This window comes from Lingula anatina, chromosome 10 (genome assembly GCF_051362555.1).
Source record: "Lingula anatina isolate TDL-2025a chromosome 10, LinAna3.0, whole genome shotgun sequence".
Taxonomy (NCBI): Eukaryota; Metazoa; Brachiopoda; class Lingulata; order Lingulida; family Lingulidae; genus Lingula; species Lingula anatina.
Genome location: NC_141776.1, coordinates 18,906,133 through 18,921,267, shown reverse-complemented (window position 1 = coordinate 18,921,267; position 15,135 = coordinate 18,906,133). Strand labels below are relative to the sequence as shown.

The 15,135-nt window shown below is 36.3% G+C and overlaps 1 protein-coding gene across 1 annotated transcript; it reads left to right on the top strand.

The window, feature by feature from the left end:
• Nucleotides 1-2,429: 2,429 nt before the first annotated feature.
• On the top strand, nucleotides 2,430-13,465 carry LOC147759721 (uncharacterized). Its single transcript, XM_086998222.1, has 7 exons — nucleotides 2,430-2,444; nucleotides 2,837-2,935; nucleotides 3,483-3,581; nucleotides 4,380-4,469; nucleotides 10,791-11,007; nucleotides 12,658-12,799; nucleotides 13,027-13,465. Exons 1-7 carry the CDS (start codon nucleotides 2,430-2,432, stop codon nucleotides 13,463-13,465), a joined length of 1,101 nt encoding a protein of 366 aa, XP_086854348.1.
• Nucleotides 13,466-15,135: the final 1,670 nt, after the last annotated feature.

The window sequence follows — 15,135 nt, the reverse complement described above, 5'->3', positions numbered from 1 at the left end:
AATATACTTATTTGTCAACATAAATTATCTCAGTTTAATCATGTTGTTTGTAAATATACAGACTTGACATTTAATATGGAATATTTCAGTTTAGAAGGTATGCCCTGGTAAAAATGCATCCTTTTTTCAAAAACTCAGATCTCATATAAGATATGTGAATGGAGAAGTGTGTAGTCAGGTGTGTCACTTCCAATTCACTGAATTCCAGGTTTGTTGCGCTGCTGCATTATGTAATATGCAGTGATTTAATTGGGTAGTGCTCCTTTGGGCAGGTCAAAGCTTGGCTTTGGCAAAGCATGGTTCTTCCAAAAAAGTATCCATATGTCGGTAACTACTGCATAGATGAATTTGAAATTTGGCATGCAAGTGGTCAGTTTTGCAAGGTGTAAAATGAGCTATGCACTGCTCCGCAAATTTGTTAATCTGTGGCAGAATGGCTCGAAAAAGCCAGGCATTGTCAGACAGATAATTGCGCCAAACGAAACGGTCCGCACAGTTTAATAGAGTAATGTCCAGACTGATGCACCTACACAGAGACCACACCCAATGTATTGAAATCTTACCACCAGGGTACAGGACGTACTGTCTGTCGGGATATGTTGTTGCAACTAAACAAAAACCACCCAGTCCGTTCAGAATGAGGGGTAAATTGCCACCAAAACGCATTTTTCAAGGCCCTTAGAGAACACCAAACTGGTTTTAGCTGGTTAGAATACCAGACGACCTCGGGGGAACCCACTGTAAACAGCAAAACATCGCTGTATGTTTCTCTAATGAATTGGGGACCTTGACTGTTTCTGAGTTGAACACTGAAAAGTCGTGGCTTTCTTTATTGAGGTCAGTTTTCACCTATGCCTCTCAACTTGTCAAAACAGAATTTACAGACATCCAGAAGAGGCCAACAACTAAGCGTGTGCCGCGTTTAAAGTGACTAAGTTCATTAACAGCGTCGGTAATTGGAGCGGATACCACATTGGTGCCAAAACACCAATGATGGTCATCCACGAAAACCTGAACCAGATCAAATAAAGGAATAATCTGGGAACCACTTGACAATCATTTGACAGGGGGCACCTTAGGAACAATTTTAGGTTGCACGGTGAAATTGCCGGTACACACAGAGCACTTTTAAAAGCAGATTACTTACAGAACCAAGGGAATGAGCAGCTACCTTGGTAATCAAAATCGCCACATTTGAACCACATAGACAATATGTGGGTAGGCCATTACTCGCCGAATCAATGGCCTACATGTCCTACAACAAAACTGGACCAAATTGGACAGATTTTGACCGATGCCTGGAATGTTATTCCAGATTTAACTCTAAAAACCTAACCCAAGGAATGCCTTGCCCCTTGAGAGCCCTGGTAGCAGACAGAAGAGGTCAAGCGTAACAGCGACCGTTACTGTGACTAGACACTGACATGGGGGTTCTTTGTGAGGCGTGTAACTCTTTTACAGAAAATAATTTGGAAAATGTGGAGATCCAAAATATCTCTTTTAATTGTTGTCGTATGACATAGAATAGGCAATGTGTTTTTGTTTGCTTCTCTGGCGAATTCCATTAATGAACTGAAGACACAATGACATCAAAAGGATAATTAAAAGTTATTAAAACCCAATTTTAAGCCTTATTTTCATTTATCAGTCAGCAAAATAGGAAAAAACTGATGAAAAATTATTTGGAAAAAAATATTCCATATTAAATGTCAAGTCTGTATATACAGTAATGCAGTGAGCCACATTTTCCGTAATATTAATAGTATGTATCGACCCTCCAGCCCCAAGGTCCCATAAACATAGATTGTGTACAAAAATTTTGAGAAATTTTAATATTAGTCGAGCATTTAAAAGTGAAACACGAATAAAAATATATTAAATAGTTATGATAACAAAAAAAAAATCACATCGTTTCTACAAACCTGCAGTTTGGGTGGACACCACTTCACTTGGCTGCAGGTAAATGCCATACAGAATGCGTCCGGCTTCTCCTCCAACACGGGGCGGATACTAATAGGCCTATACAGGATGAGGCGAGTGTAGAATAGTGTGAATACGTACATATGGTTAAATGCACATTTACGGGAAGCTCCAATTTTCTCCATGTTACGGATATTGTCACCCTTTGCCCAAAACCCATTATTTACTGCCTTACATACATTTTTTTGGTTAATAGATAAATCTTCAGTGTTCGGCGACTAAATTGATTAACATTTGGGTATGTCTTATGGGTGACGTTATAATTGCGATTTTGGGGCAAAAACAAAAAAAAAACAGAAAAATTGGTGTCTCAAATTTCTCTTTTACCTTTAGTACCCGCGATCACTCTTTCAATGCCGATTGAATGACAGCATTTAGAACTCCAAAACCTTGCCAGAGGTTTTTCTTTAAAGTCTTGGTTCAGATTTTATCATTAATAAAGCAAAACAATGTCTTTCCTCAGTGTAATAAGGAGCTCATAACTCCATAACAAAACTTTAAAACCAAAATGTCGATATTGGAGATAAAACTTTATAGGGATGAAATTACTAATACGCCACTTATCGATTGTAATCTCCCCCCAAAATAAAAAGGCGTTAAATTGACAAATCAAGCTTTGAGTTGCTTATGCCTATACATTGCAGGGATGAAATATAAAATTAAAATATTTTCGAGCTTATTTTTATTGTTTTAGTCAGCACAAAGAAAGGGGCATTGTTGATTAATTAGATAGAAGAAAAAACATTTTCGGTATCTGGATGATAATAAAGGGTTACAATAACCTTTAAAGGAATTAAATATGCTACTTTGGCATGAATTATCTCTGTTAAATCGGTTTGTTTGTACACATCCACAGGACGGGAGCACACCACTTCACTGGGCTGCCCGTGACGGCCATACGGCATGTGTCCAGCTTCTCCTTCAACACGGGGCGGATACCAAAATACAGGACGAGGTGGGTGTAAAGAGGTCTAAACACATCATGTTTGGCAGTTATGGGTAAAGATTCTTCGAGGTTAACATTTTTCTGCTGAATGATCTTTCTCCTTTTTTATAACTGATTATTTTAAAGCATGTATTGAAACAAATGTTTCTTCGACGTGGATTATCTACACGTATGTTTGATGTACAAATCCAAAGGAACATATAAAAACGTGTTTGTTCTACTTTTGCTGGATCATTTTACTTTCTCATTTTAATCGTATAATGTTTGTACATACTTTAAATACCCTATATACCATGTGACAGGGTTATTTCACACCATTGCACTGGGCTGCCTGTAACGGCCGCAAGGAATGTGTCCATCTTCTCCTCCAACACGGGGCAGATACCGATTTAATGTAGAAAAGTCAACACACCTTATTGTCTACAAATTACGGGAAGAAATTCAGCCAGATTTACAAGTTTTAGTATTACTGATTATTCCAAAGCCTGTATTGAAATGAAAATATTTCGGGTAATGAATTTACATATTTAATCGTTTTTATTTTACACATTCACAGTCTGGATGGGCACCACTTCACTGGGCTGCTGATGGCGGCCATACGGCATGTGTCCAGCTTCTCCTCCAACACGGGGCGAATACCAATATACAGGATAAGGTGAATGTACAATAGTCAAATCACAATGAGGATACACTTATGTGCTATATATGTTTCCCGCATTTTGTAAAAATGAATTATGTAAGATTAACAAGTACATTTTCTGTAAACTGATTATTCATTTAATTTAATAATGATTTATTCTCTTCATGTGCAGAAATAGTGTTTCTATGGCATTAATGATATTGATGTTAAATATCCATAGAGAGGGCGGGACGTCTTCCCTGGGCTGCCAGTTTTAGACACAAAGAAATATTTGATAAGACTGTTTGCAATCGAATACAAGGGCGCTTAAGCGATCAAATAGTATTTCGGGCTTTGTCCACTGGGTGTCTTAACTTTTCTGTTTGTATACAACTCAATAATACACTAGAACAAACTTTAGTGCAAGCGCACTATTATCTATATAAGATGCGACGCGACTGATATGCTAACTTAACATTTTCATCCATATGTTTTATTTATCTATTAATTAATTTATTATTATTTATTTTTTTTTAATTTTTTTTTACTATTTTAATTTATTTATTATTATTATTTATTTATTTATTTATTTTTTGGTAAAAATGGCATAAGAACACAAGTTGGCCGTAGGGATTTGAAAAACAATTAAAAATCTTACACAACAAAATTACACCGAAAGTGGATGTAGACAAACAAACAAAATCGATGAGCTACTAAGAAATATTTCCATAGAAACCCTATGTGATGTCACGTTAACACAGGTTCTCAGGGTCATCTTTTTTTAAGAACCCCCAGCCTGATTCCTTACTACTTTTATATGCCTTTCAATAACAGTGTGGAAAGACGCCAAGAATGGTGGCAGAAAAGAAGAAGCACATCGCCATAGGAGAACTGCTGAGACGTTTAGAAATGCCAGATATACAGGTATATATATGCATCAGTGTGAAGGTCTTACTTTAGCGCTTATATAGTAATGGATAATAATTTTTTAAGCTTTAGCCGTAAAATACCATTTCTTTCGGGCTAAATGCATGTATATCCTCGATTAATTTGTATTCCATCCATATTTACATGTATTGCATTAATAAGGTTTAAACTTGGATTATATAAATGTGGTTATTTCAATTAAATGCTACCCAAAAAGAGGGATAGGCAACACTACCCGCACGAAAATGCAGTAGTATCGAAGTAGCAAAGAAGCATGAACGCAGTAGTGGTATGGAGCATATTTGCAGTAGAAATGCAATTCTACTTCAAAAATGACATAGGGTTGTACAGAGGAGGAGCATTAATGCAGTAGATTAGCAGCATGATAGAAGCATGTTTCAAATATACTAATTAGCTCCCACATCGAAGCAGATTTGAAGCATGTTTACAGTATGATTGCAGTAGTCTACTGCGCTGGAGTATCTACTTCGTTTTCGTGCGGGTAAGAAAAGCATTTATTACAAAAAAAATAATGTTTACTGTTCAATAAGTAAAAAAGTATTCATTGTCAGCTATTGCATAATTGGGTCGTACAGTGGTCGGAATAATTTTGTTTCCGTTGTACACCGGTGTAACAACGTTTGAAATGTTTTAATCCCTATCTTGTGAATAGAAGGGGGCGGACAAACAATGGAGGGCCGTATAAATCCCTTCAAAATTCGAACGCACAAACACAATAGCTTAGGTGGAATAACACAATACTTAATACGAGTGGACCCCATGACGCCGGTTTCTGTTGCCCAGCGCGAGCGTGACAATCCGCTGTAACTAGGTGTAATTAACAGCAGGATACATCAGCCAGAAGGTCCCTATTGTTTGCTGCGGCAATAGGATTATAGCTTGAAGAGGCTAAACCCATGCTAAGGCGTGCCACGCGAAGCGAACTGTCCTTTTGTTCACTAGTTTGGCACGCGCAGCTGGTTTTTAGTGTTGCTAACAAACTGCTTGTTAAATTTGTTATCAGTTATTTCATCCTATATGAAATTTCCGCAGTCAAAAATTGAACTTATTATTGTTTGTTTGGTTGAAATGCATGAGCGTCAGCATCAATCTGTTTCAAAAAATTCCCATTGCATTAATTTATAAATGTATAATTTATTTATGTACTTACGTTTTAATTTGAAATATCTGCATTCAAGCGTTCAAGTATTTATAAAACATGAATGATAATGAAAGAGGAATAAGGAAATAACATATTACTTATATTATGCTTATATTATAATATTGAAATTAAATGAGGTGCATTGACATAGGCGCAATGACAATCCAACTACAAGGTGCAACAGGGGGAAGTCTGGCTGTATGATCATACAATATACGAAAGTACGGTCAATTAAAAGTGTAAATCATCAGTTAAAGAGGAGGGGGTCTTACTATAGCTCGCTATCTATTGTTAAACCCGACTGTTATTATCTCTCGAACAAGCTTAAAGCATGCCTATACAATTACTGTGTCTCCGGCTGCCGTTCAGAAACACCATGTCGAACATATTTTGCTACAGTGAGAAACATGGTACACTAGCGACTCGTTTTAGATCACTCAAGAAAGGATGCATACGTGCGACACCAGAGGAAAAACAATCAAGTATGCATCTGATCCATTAATAGTAATTGCACAGTGCATGTTACTAGACCTTTGTCCTAACTCAGTAGTTAGGAATAGGATGTTTGGATAAAATGCTTCTATTCCACTCGCTTAGACCTAGGGCGTGATGCTATCATCCGATGAAACACGTACGTAACTGAACCCTCTACCTGAACCTGAAGTCCCTTTAGCTGAAACAAACACTGTCCCTTGAACATGCCCATTTTTTAATCGTCAAATGATTTGTGATTTCATTGAACGTCTTTGATCGAAAGCTTTCAAGTGACAATAACCGAACCGTGTGTTGATTATTTATTAAAGCGTAATTAAGTTTATTCAACATGATCTATTTTGTAAACGATACTTGCCAAGAGCTTGGATTGATCACCGTCACTATTTAGCTACTCGCCTATAATGCGTGCTGAACGACAGACAACTTAAAAATATTATCTGTGTAACTGTGCAAATGAACGCATTTAGTTAAAATATAACGAAGCCGGCATTTAATCCATCGAACATATTTATATTTGTTCTTTTAAAACCAGTGTAAGGTTAACCCCAAATCAAAGCAAGCCTTGCAGACTGGTTTTGTTTAAACTGTCGTGCATCAAGTAAAGCTAAGTAAAGCCTGTTTCTACTTCGCAGTGTTCATCCCAGCCATAAAACTGCATGAAGGATAACAAGACTCCGTAGACCTGTGCTTCAGGTTTCCAGGAGTCCCGTGTAACACAATAATATCGAAGTCCTGAGAGTAATACATATATGAGGCCGTGTATGAAAGATTTAACAAATTAGAAATTCAAGAATTTAAACATGCTAGGTACATGCACATCACTTAATAAGTCATTTCACAAAAATCGCATCTAATTGTTTAGATTAACCTTTACTTTTATCGATCTCATCCCATTGTCTCAACCACCTAAAAGAAATATAGAGAACATGAGGAAAAGTAACACGTTTACATGCAGGCGAAGGAGTTATACTTCAATATTAATCGCGAACAATATCAACAGCGACTAAAGACCGTTGCCTGTCTTTCACACTTTTACACAAACACACGAAAGTTTAATAAAGGGAGTCGCGGCGCGATATCTACATGTATCTCTTTCATTCGATCAAGCAAAGGGCTGACCCGAAGTAAGCTTTCTATACTAATGTCCTTTTTATTGTATATTGTAATTACTCTACTTGCTCGCCTCCATTGTCTTGTAAAATTGACAAAGAATGTGTTGTATTCACACACGAGTTGAAAGAACTTTGCGTAACTCCTTTGCCTAAAGTTGCATAATGTCTTTCTCAAGGTTATAATCAGTGTGAAGAGGGTGTCTTGCCTCATTTAAAAAGGGTGTTGTTCTTCATACTGGTTGTTGCTTAACTTATGCTAATCTTAAACTTTTATGTACCAATATAGTTTTAATAAATCGCCAAAATTATGAATTTAATGAACATTGTGTATCAAACGTTTTGATACAATTTAAATAAATGGACGAGGAGGATTACGGAATTAGGTTTTATTTACCTCTGGCTTTAACTTCGCCCTGCTATATAAATGAACAAATGTTGCAGATCGTAACAAAAAACTTTCTTATAGTGTTTTATGACATATATGATTTACACATTTGATAGTGAAACACTCCTCGACTTTAACAAATCACCTGACGTAAACTGTGTACCCGCGCTCCCCGAAAAAACTGTTTCTTTTAATTTTGAAATGAATTGCTTTTAAGGCAAAGAAGTCCATTAAACCCTTTAGTCTCAATATCATTGTACAGCATGTTGTAATCGATATTTAAAAAAGTTAATTTTTGTACTCCGCTTTCATCGAGGATACCTCAAGTTGAGGTTACAATTACGTCGCTCGCCTATGCTACTGGAATATATATTTAAGGATAAATTAAGCTTTGTAAAGTCCCTATATTGTCACACACCATAGATACTTAATTTTGTCTTGAATGAAAAAATAGCCTCAAATTATCGTTTTGTGCTTAAACCTTTCATTACTTGAACCAAGATCTGTACTATAGCTACCAAGACGTACATGCATCAAGTTGGGTCTGCTGGGGGAGGGGAGCATTTAAATGATAAACGAGGAAGTCTACCTGCAAAAGCAGCAGCAGTGGTTTAAATAGTCGCTATCTAGACTCCTTTTTCTTTGACAGTAACATAAAAAGTGTATAGGGAGAAAGTCACACAAAGACCCGACGTTGTTTTGTCTTCAGCATTTCCTCTTCCTTGTTATCTGCAATTACTATCGTCAATTAATGAAATCGAGAAAGCAATTAAGTGACGGCACAATGAATATAGTCACTAGGTGCATTTCGCTGAGTGTTTACAAAATCTAGCGACACATTTTATCGCCACGCGTTCTAGTTTGATTAGTTTAGAAAATCAAACAGTTACTCTGGCGGCTCTCCGTCATTGCTATGAATCTGACATCGAATTTAGTCCAAAATATTAGTAAATTCAGAATTATTAGCTAAAACGTAAATTGCCCTAATTTGTCAGATAACCAAAAATGCCGGTGATCCACGCGGAGGGTATGCTTTCCTGAAGGTAGCGGCGACGAACGGCGACGATATTTTTCTGAATAGTGAACCTATATTAGTTACGAAAAGCCCCCTTTTCAACAGGCGCGTTTTATTAATTACTTCATGTCACAAAGTTAATTTATACAGGCAAAACATTATTCAAGGAAATTGTTTCACGAAATGAACGAGAGTAAAATATAAGTCGGCACAAATATAAGGCATACAACAATGAGTCATGTTATGGATCATGTTATGGGCCATGTCGGATTATAATGGCATACCTTGATGCAAAACAGTCTATCGTTTCTTCCACCCCGAGTCCCTTTATTTAATGCAATGTATTACTCATTACCCGTTTCATTTGACACTCTCTCTTTTTATCTCTCTTCCCCTTTCTCTTGTTAGAAGGAGGGTAAATAATTAAGCACTCAAAATCTGCACCACCAATCTTCAGAAAAACATACGTCAACGAACCAGTGGGCTGATCCACAACATCCGACACAGCAGAATGAATCAAATAACAGCTAGCACAAATTTATATGCAGTTAGCTATAGTGTCACTACATACATAATCAGCTGCACGCGCGAAGCTGTTGAACAAAAGGATAGTTCGCTACGGGAGACCGTTTGTTTACATAAGTACTCTAAGTAGGGGGCGTGGCTACCCAGGCGACCAGGGGATTAGGCTAGTTACTATATACCGTCAACAATCGTCTAGCGACCCTATCATTATACACTCTCTCTATTGTATTTTCCACCGCATTAATCGCAGTGTAATCTTCAAATGGTCCACGGGGTAAATGTACACATTCTTAATCCTAGTACGGTACATTGCGTTGGGACTTTACTATGAAGTGTCATTATGGAAATGAGCATAAAAAGGAAGGGGCTTAATGAAAACGCACCACATACCATTCGAAGTCACCACAACACTTGCTGCGCTCGCTATTGGTCCCCTCCAATATGGACTCCTCTATACACTCGAGTTCTGCCATTGCTGCTCTGGGTTGTAAAATTAAACTCAGTAAAGCCAACATCATACGAGTAATTCTATATCTTGCCAGTATTAAGATGTTTTGAACAAACGTTATATTTCCTTAAATGGTCTCTGTCAGTTTCGTCATTAATGTTACTGTGAGTGGCCTTTTTATGGAAATACTTGTAGTGTGGTGGCAGTGACAGTGAAAATCTGTACGTAAGACAAATACAGATAATGGTCTTAATCTGTGATTGTGGCACAATGTCGAACTGGCTAGGGGTTGTTGACTAACCACCTGTTAATGTTGTCCGCTGATTCAGCCTAATAATTGCTCAAGTCTTTTAAATGGATAAGGCATTTACTAACACTTCCATTTGATCTTTTAGCACTATTTTCCATATTAATAACATAACCCACAATTAAAATTAATACACCGTAAAAGTATTTACCACTACCATGGCGATTCTTAGCACTAACATTCATCCACTTATCTACCCGTTCGGTAAATTGTTTCGTACGATTCGAAGCGTGCGGAGGACGTATGCTGCCGTAACGCGGTATAGATATATGTACAGGTAGAAGAAAATGCGGATATATATATGCTTGGTTTATTTTGAGGTTTTATGTCTTGTATGTCAGTTTATTTTCTAAGGTTTAAATATAAATACTAGTACATGAAAACAGGCGTAAACTTTACTTTGTAATCTCTTCCTGTCTGATTGTATATCACCCCTCCAGACCTTAGTTAGAGAGACTGTGGCACCCTCCACGGTTGCAATTCATTATTTTATTTCTGTAGTGTCATCGAACTTGTCAGTGAATATTGCACCAAGATAGATAAATTGTTTCACGTTTTCCACCTTGTAAGCATTGGTCATTATGGATTCAGAGTAGAGGCCGGTTGAAAAGGTGGGCGAAATGACACATCCTTGCCTTACCCTTTGCTCTATTTTATCCAGGGATTCAAGGATGCTCTATGTAGCCCAAGATGCAGACATTTAAAGGCCATGTGTACATTTTTGGGCAATTATCATATATCAATTTTTTTCAATAAACACTTAAGCAATGCATTTTACCACACAAACACCATGTGCCAATTAATGATATGCATTATGTATATATGTGTACCGCTTTCTATAAAGTTATTAGTGTGATGCCATTTTACAGGAATATATTCAAAGCAGGACTTTTGAGCACCTTGCTGAAATATTAGCTTCTGATGAATATACCACCATTAAACCGACCAACATGAGCTCGGACTTTTCCCTCGTCTCCCAATTACAAAAAATACAGGACTTAAAAGAATGGTCCAACAAGACCAAGTGTACAAATATAAGAGACTTTGGAACCAAACTACAGGCTGTAAACCTTCCACGACTTTCAAGTAAGTGATTCTCAATTTTTTTTCTGATACATGTACTTCAGAGTTATCAGTCATTTCATATCGTTACAGCAACTAACCAAACATATACATCGTTGTATACCATTTATAAAAGACCTATTAAAATGTAAGTGTAATCAATTTTTATAACATGTGTATAAAGGTAGACCAAAAACACTTGGCTGTCTCAAATTTACACCTACGTGCATTTTCATAATGTACATGTATGTGCCATTTATCATGTGCATAAGAAGTCCAAATGGTACTACACCCGCGATATGTACTGATAACGAACAGGTTATGTTTGAGATATAATTTATAATTTCTGTATCGTGTTCCAATATTTGTCGTAGTGGTTCACTTATGGTTTGGTAAAACATAGGTAACATACTTTCTAGAAAAATGTTCAAAAACCAAGTCCTTGGTGCCGTATTTGCAGCAGGCCTTATGCATGTATTTTTTAAAGAAATGTCACACATTTTCTTATAATGTATTATAATTTTTGTCGCCAAAAATACAAATTGCTTTAACACTTTCATTTTTAAGTTCAAGCCCCGCCCTCTTTTAAATGAAATAAAACAAATGCATGTCCATTTGAAGTCGTTGAGAAAATTAAGATACCAAAAACGGGGTGTCCTTCAATTTGAAAATATCACAAGGTTTTTCAAAGTAAAAATTAATACATTTTATATATGTCAGATAAATTACAATGTGATAGTTGGATTCCTGAAATGTTGGTCCCAACTTTGGAGTGTTAACTTTGAAACCATAACTGAAATATCGTGAAAATAGTTTCATTGGATCTCAGTCTTGCTAGTCAGAAAGTTTTCATTTACGATAGATTCAGACATTTGATTAACCCGTTGACATTCTCAAACCCAACCTGTAGGGAGGGGGCGATAGGGACTAAAAATCATCGTCAAGACTGAGGTAATTAGCTGTTCATCTTCACCTGAACATGTAATTCAATTGTGACCAAGTCTGTCAGAGTACAATGTGAAAACCAGCAAGTTTCTTGATGGAGGGTACCATCGCTGGATGAGTTGATATGGAATGACCTAATAAGATACATTAAAGATAATAGATAAAGGTCATAAGCGTTTGAAGATAATTCCAAGATAAATTTTCCTTTAGAAAGGTCTTGGTGTTGAATAAAAATGTAAAACATCTAGTAAATATGGAGAAAAAAAGCATTTTGCTGATTTGGTCATTACAGGAATTTGAAACATATCAATTTTCATTCTTTGAAATACTCATCAGATGTATGCAGTACAAAAATATTAATGTTGGCTATTGCTGTACCCAAATTAAGATGAATGACAGACCATGGTTTCTTTTATTAAAGATGACACAAATCAATTTAATAGAAAAGATGACATTATAAAATCCATCACCATTTCATATCTTTAGTTGTTGAGGAAAACACACTGATGGCACAGTTATTGTCCTAGAACAAATAGCTAATGTCTTAGGACATATGCTGATCGTCATCTGTCCAAGGATAATCGGCAACTGACCCAAGACCAAAATTTGATCAGCATCTGCCCAGGGGCAACTGCTTATTTTACTGAATCGCAAACTGTCCTATGACTTATCTTTTTCCTTTGTACAGTTTGATCGCCGGGATACATATTTTAAACATTCCCCTTACAGAGGCGGCAGTGGACTATTATGCAAAGGTGGTGACAAAAATTTCACACAAGGCCCCCAATGAATTTCAAGAATTTTTGAAAACCCTGGTCACTGCTAGTAACATATACTCATGTTCAACCATCCGTAATCAAAAGAATGCTAGGTGAGTGAAAAAAGGAAGTTAGTTTTGCTTTTTAAAGTAATGTTAACTGGAATTTATTCGAAATTTTAATTAAAGAAAACAAATACATATGATATTCAATGCAACAAAAACGTTAGCACCCTTGTTTCGCATACGCAGATGCGCCAGTGTTTGTTTGCATGTACATGTAGGTATGTGTGTGTAGATGTATATAAACATTCTCAGTCACAAAATGCGTGTATTCACAGTTTGCCTTTGGATCTACACCGCTACGACGTGTTCATTGCGTGCAGTGACGAAGATGAGACCGCGATAGAACCAGTTCTACACCAGCTTAAGGAACACGGAGTTCAACGTTGGTACGCCAAAGACTTCATTCCTGGAACATATGCAATCCATTCGATCTGTGAGGCGATCACGGCATCCAAACATACTGTAGTATTCTTGTCCAAGAGTTTTGTCCAAAGTCAGTGGTGTCAACTACAGCTGCAGTATGTCATGCAAAAAGCCAAAGAGTGGAAAAGGGATGTCCTCATTCCAGTTGTAATGAATATGTCAGCTGAGGAAATCCCTGCAGAACTCAGAGGGATGAAACAAATCCGATTTGATGATGAGGCGTTGATGTCAAAGCTTTTACATATCATTAAAGGTATTTGTGGTTTCAATGCTTGTTATATAGAGAATTAACATCTTATATTTTTTTCATTCCCTTTTTTTCTATTTGTCTTACTGATAAATGAAAACAAAATTAAATTGTGTTTTTATAACTTTATTAATCTTTTCAATGTCATCGTGGCATCAGGTTCCATATAAATTGATCAGTAAGACCCCTAAAGTAAACAAAAATACATACCTGATACCTAGTCATAAAACAACAATTCAGTGCTATTTGGACCTCTATACCCGTATTTTTCAAATTATTATCTGTAAAGGAATGGCAAGTAGTCACAGCCATAACCATAACGTTGATAAGACGTTGGATATACGTTGAATTTGAAAGTTGGATCAACGTCAGATAACAACATTGTATCAACCCCAGTTGTTAGACAACATTCTTGCATGAAATGTCATTAAAATGACCTGAAATGTTTTTATTTTTGGTACAAAACACAGGTACACAATTATAACGTACACTGTAAAAATATCCAAGTGCGTGCTTTGTCTGATTTTTTAACACTTTTAGCTCCTAAGCATGGTACACCCTTTTAGCCTGGATGTGTTTAGCAGTGGGACATGTTTGATGGCTAAATATATGTAGGATTTATATGTATGTATGCCCTTTAAGTTAGGATTTCCAAGGTTTAGTTATATATATATATATATATATATCCTTATATACATATTTATATAAGAAAATTAAAAAAAAAATATATATATATACATGTATATATATATATATATATATATATATATATATATATATATATATATATATATAGTTATTTCCTTATAAACATATGGCACTTTAATATCATGATAAAGTTAGTTACAGTATTGATAAACAAAGTATCACGTTTTCAATAATTAATATTTTAAATTACAATCCATGTCTTGCATCACGACGACCAAACAACAACGTTAAGTCAAGGACCAAAATACGACGTTGAGTCAACATCACATTATGACGGTGTTTTGACGTGGCTGGATCAACGCTGATTTTATGTTGAATTTAGGTAGATCAACGGCAATTCACTGTATCAACCTGTTTTCAAGGCTGATCCAACGTCACTATGCCTGCTGGGATGCTATTTGATCAGTCTCTTGTTTCCACTATTATGTGATTGCTAGTGTTTTCTGTTGACTGGCATTGCAACCTAACAAAATTAAATTGTTCCTGAGGGGTCCTCCTGTAAATTAGAGGCAGATGGTTTACAGAACAGTCTGTATATGACGTGGTTCAAGTTTCCACCGATTACTAGTAATGTGGTATTGGTACCAGAGTGAATTCCGCCCAAAACTTAAATCATAATTTCCCATGTACCATATTTAATTTAGGGTTAAGAAAACCCTAAACACCGATGAAGTTGTCCATTGTGTACCATTTATATAAACTAAGAACATGCACACCCTCAAATATTAATTCCCACAGTGATTGCCATAGAAGTAAAAATGGCTACAAAATTAACAAGACGTTTCAAACCTGTTACACAATTGCGAGTGTTTATTATGTTTAAAACCATAAATATTGAAGGCCACTTACTAAATGTTCCTAAATGTTACAATTATTGGTAACTCGTTCAGAGCAATTTATAGAAAGGCTTATGCTGCCGGTAATAAGGCTTGAAATGATTGACTTGACCGCTCCTATTGGCTGGCCAGCTCACCACAATTAATGAAAAACTTCCAATCTAGATATT

Bases quoted from the DNA above. Each gene is read 5' to 3' on its own strand.
- LOC147759721 (XM_086998222.1), top strand. The intron at 4,470-10,790 runs GTATATATATGC...GCCATTTTACAG, and splicing joins TAGAAATGCCAGATATACAG to GAATATATTCAAAGCAGGAC. The intron at 11,008-12,657 runs GTAAGTGATTCT...TTCCCCTTACAG, and splicing joins AAACCTTCCACGACTTTCAA to AGGCGGCAGTGGACTATTAT.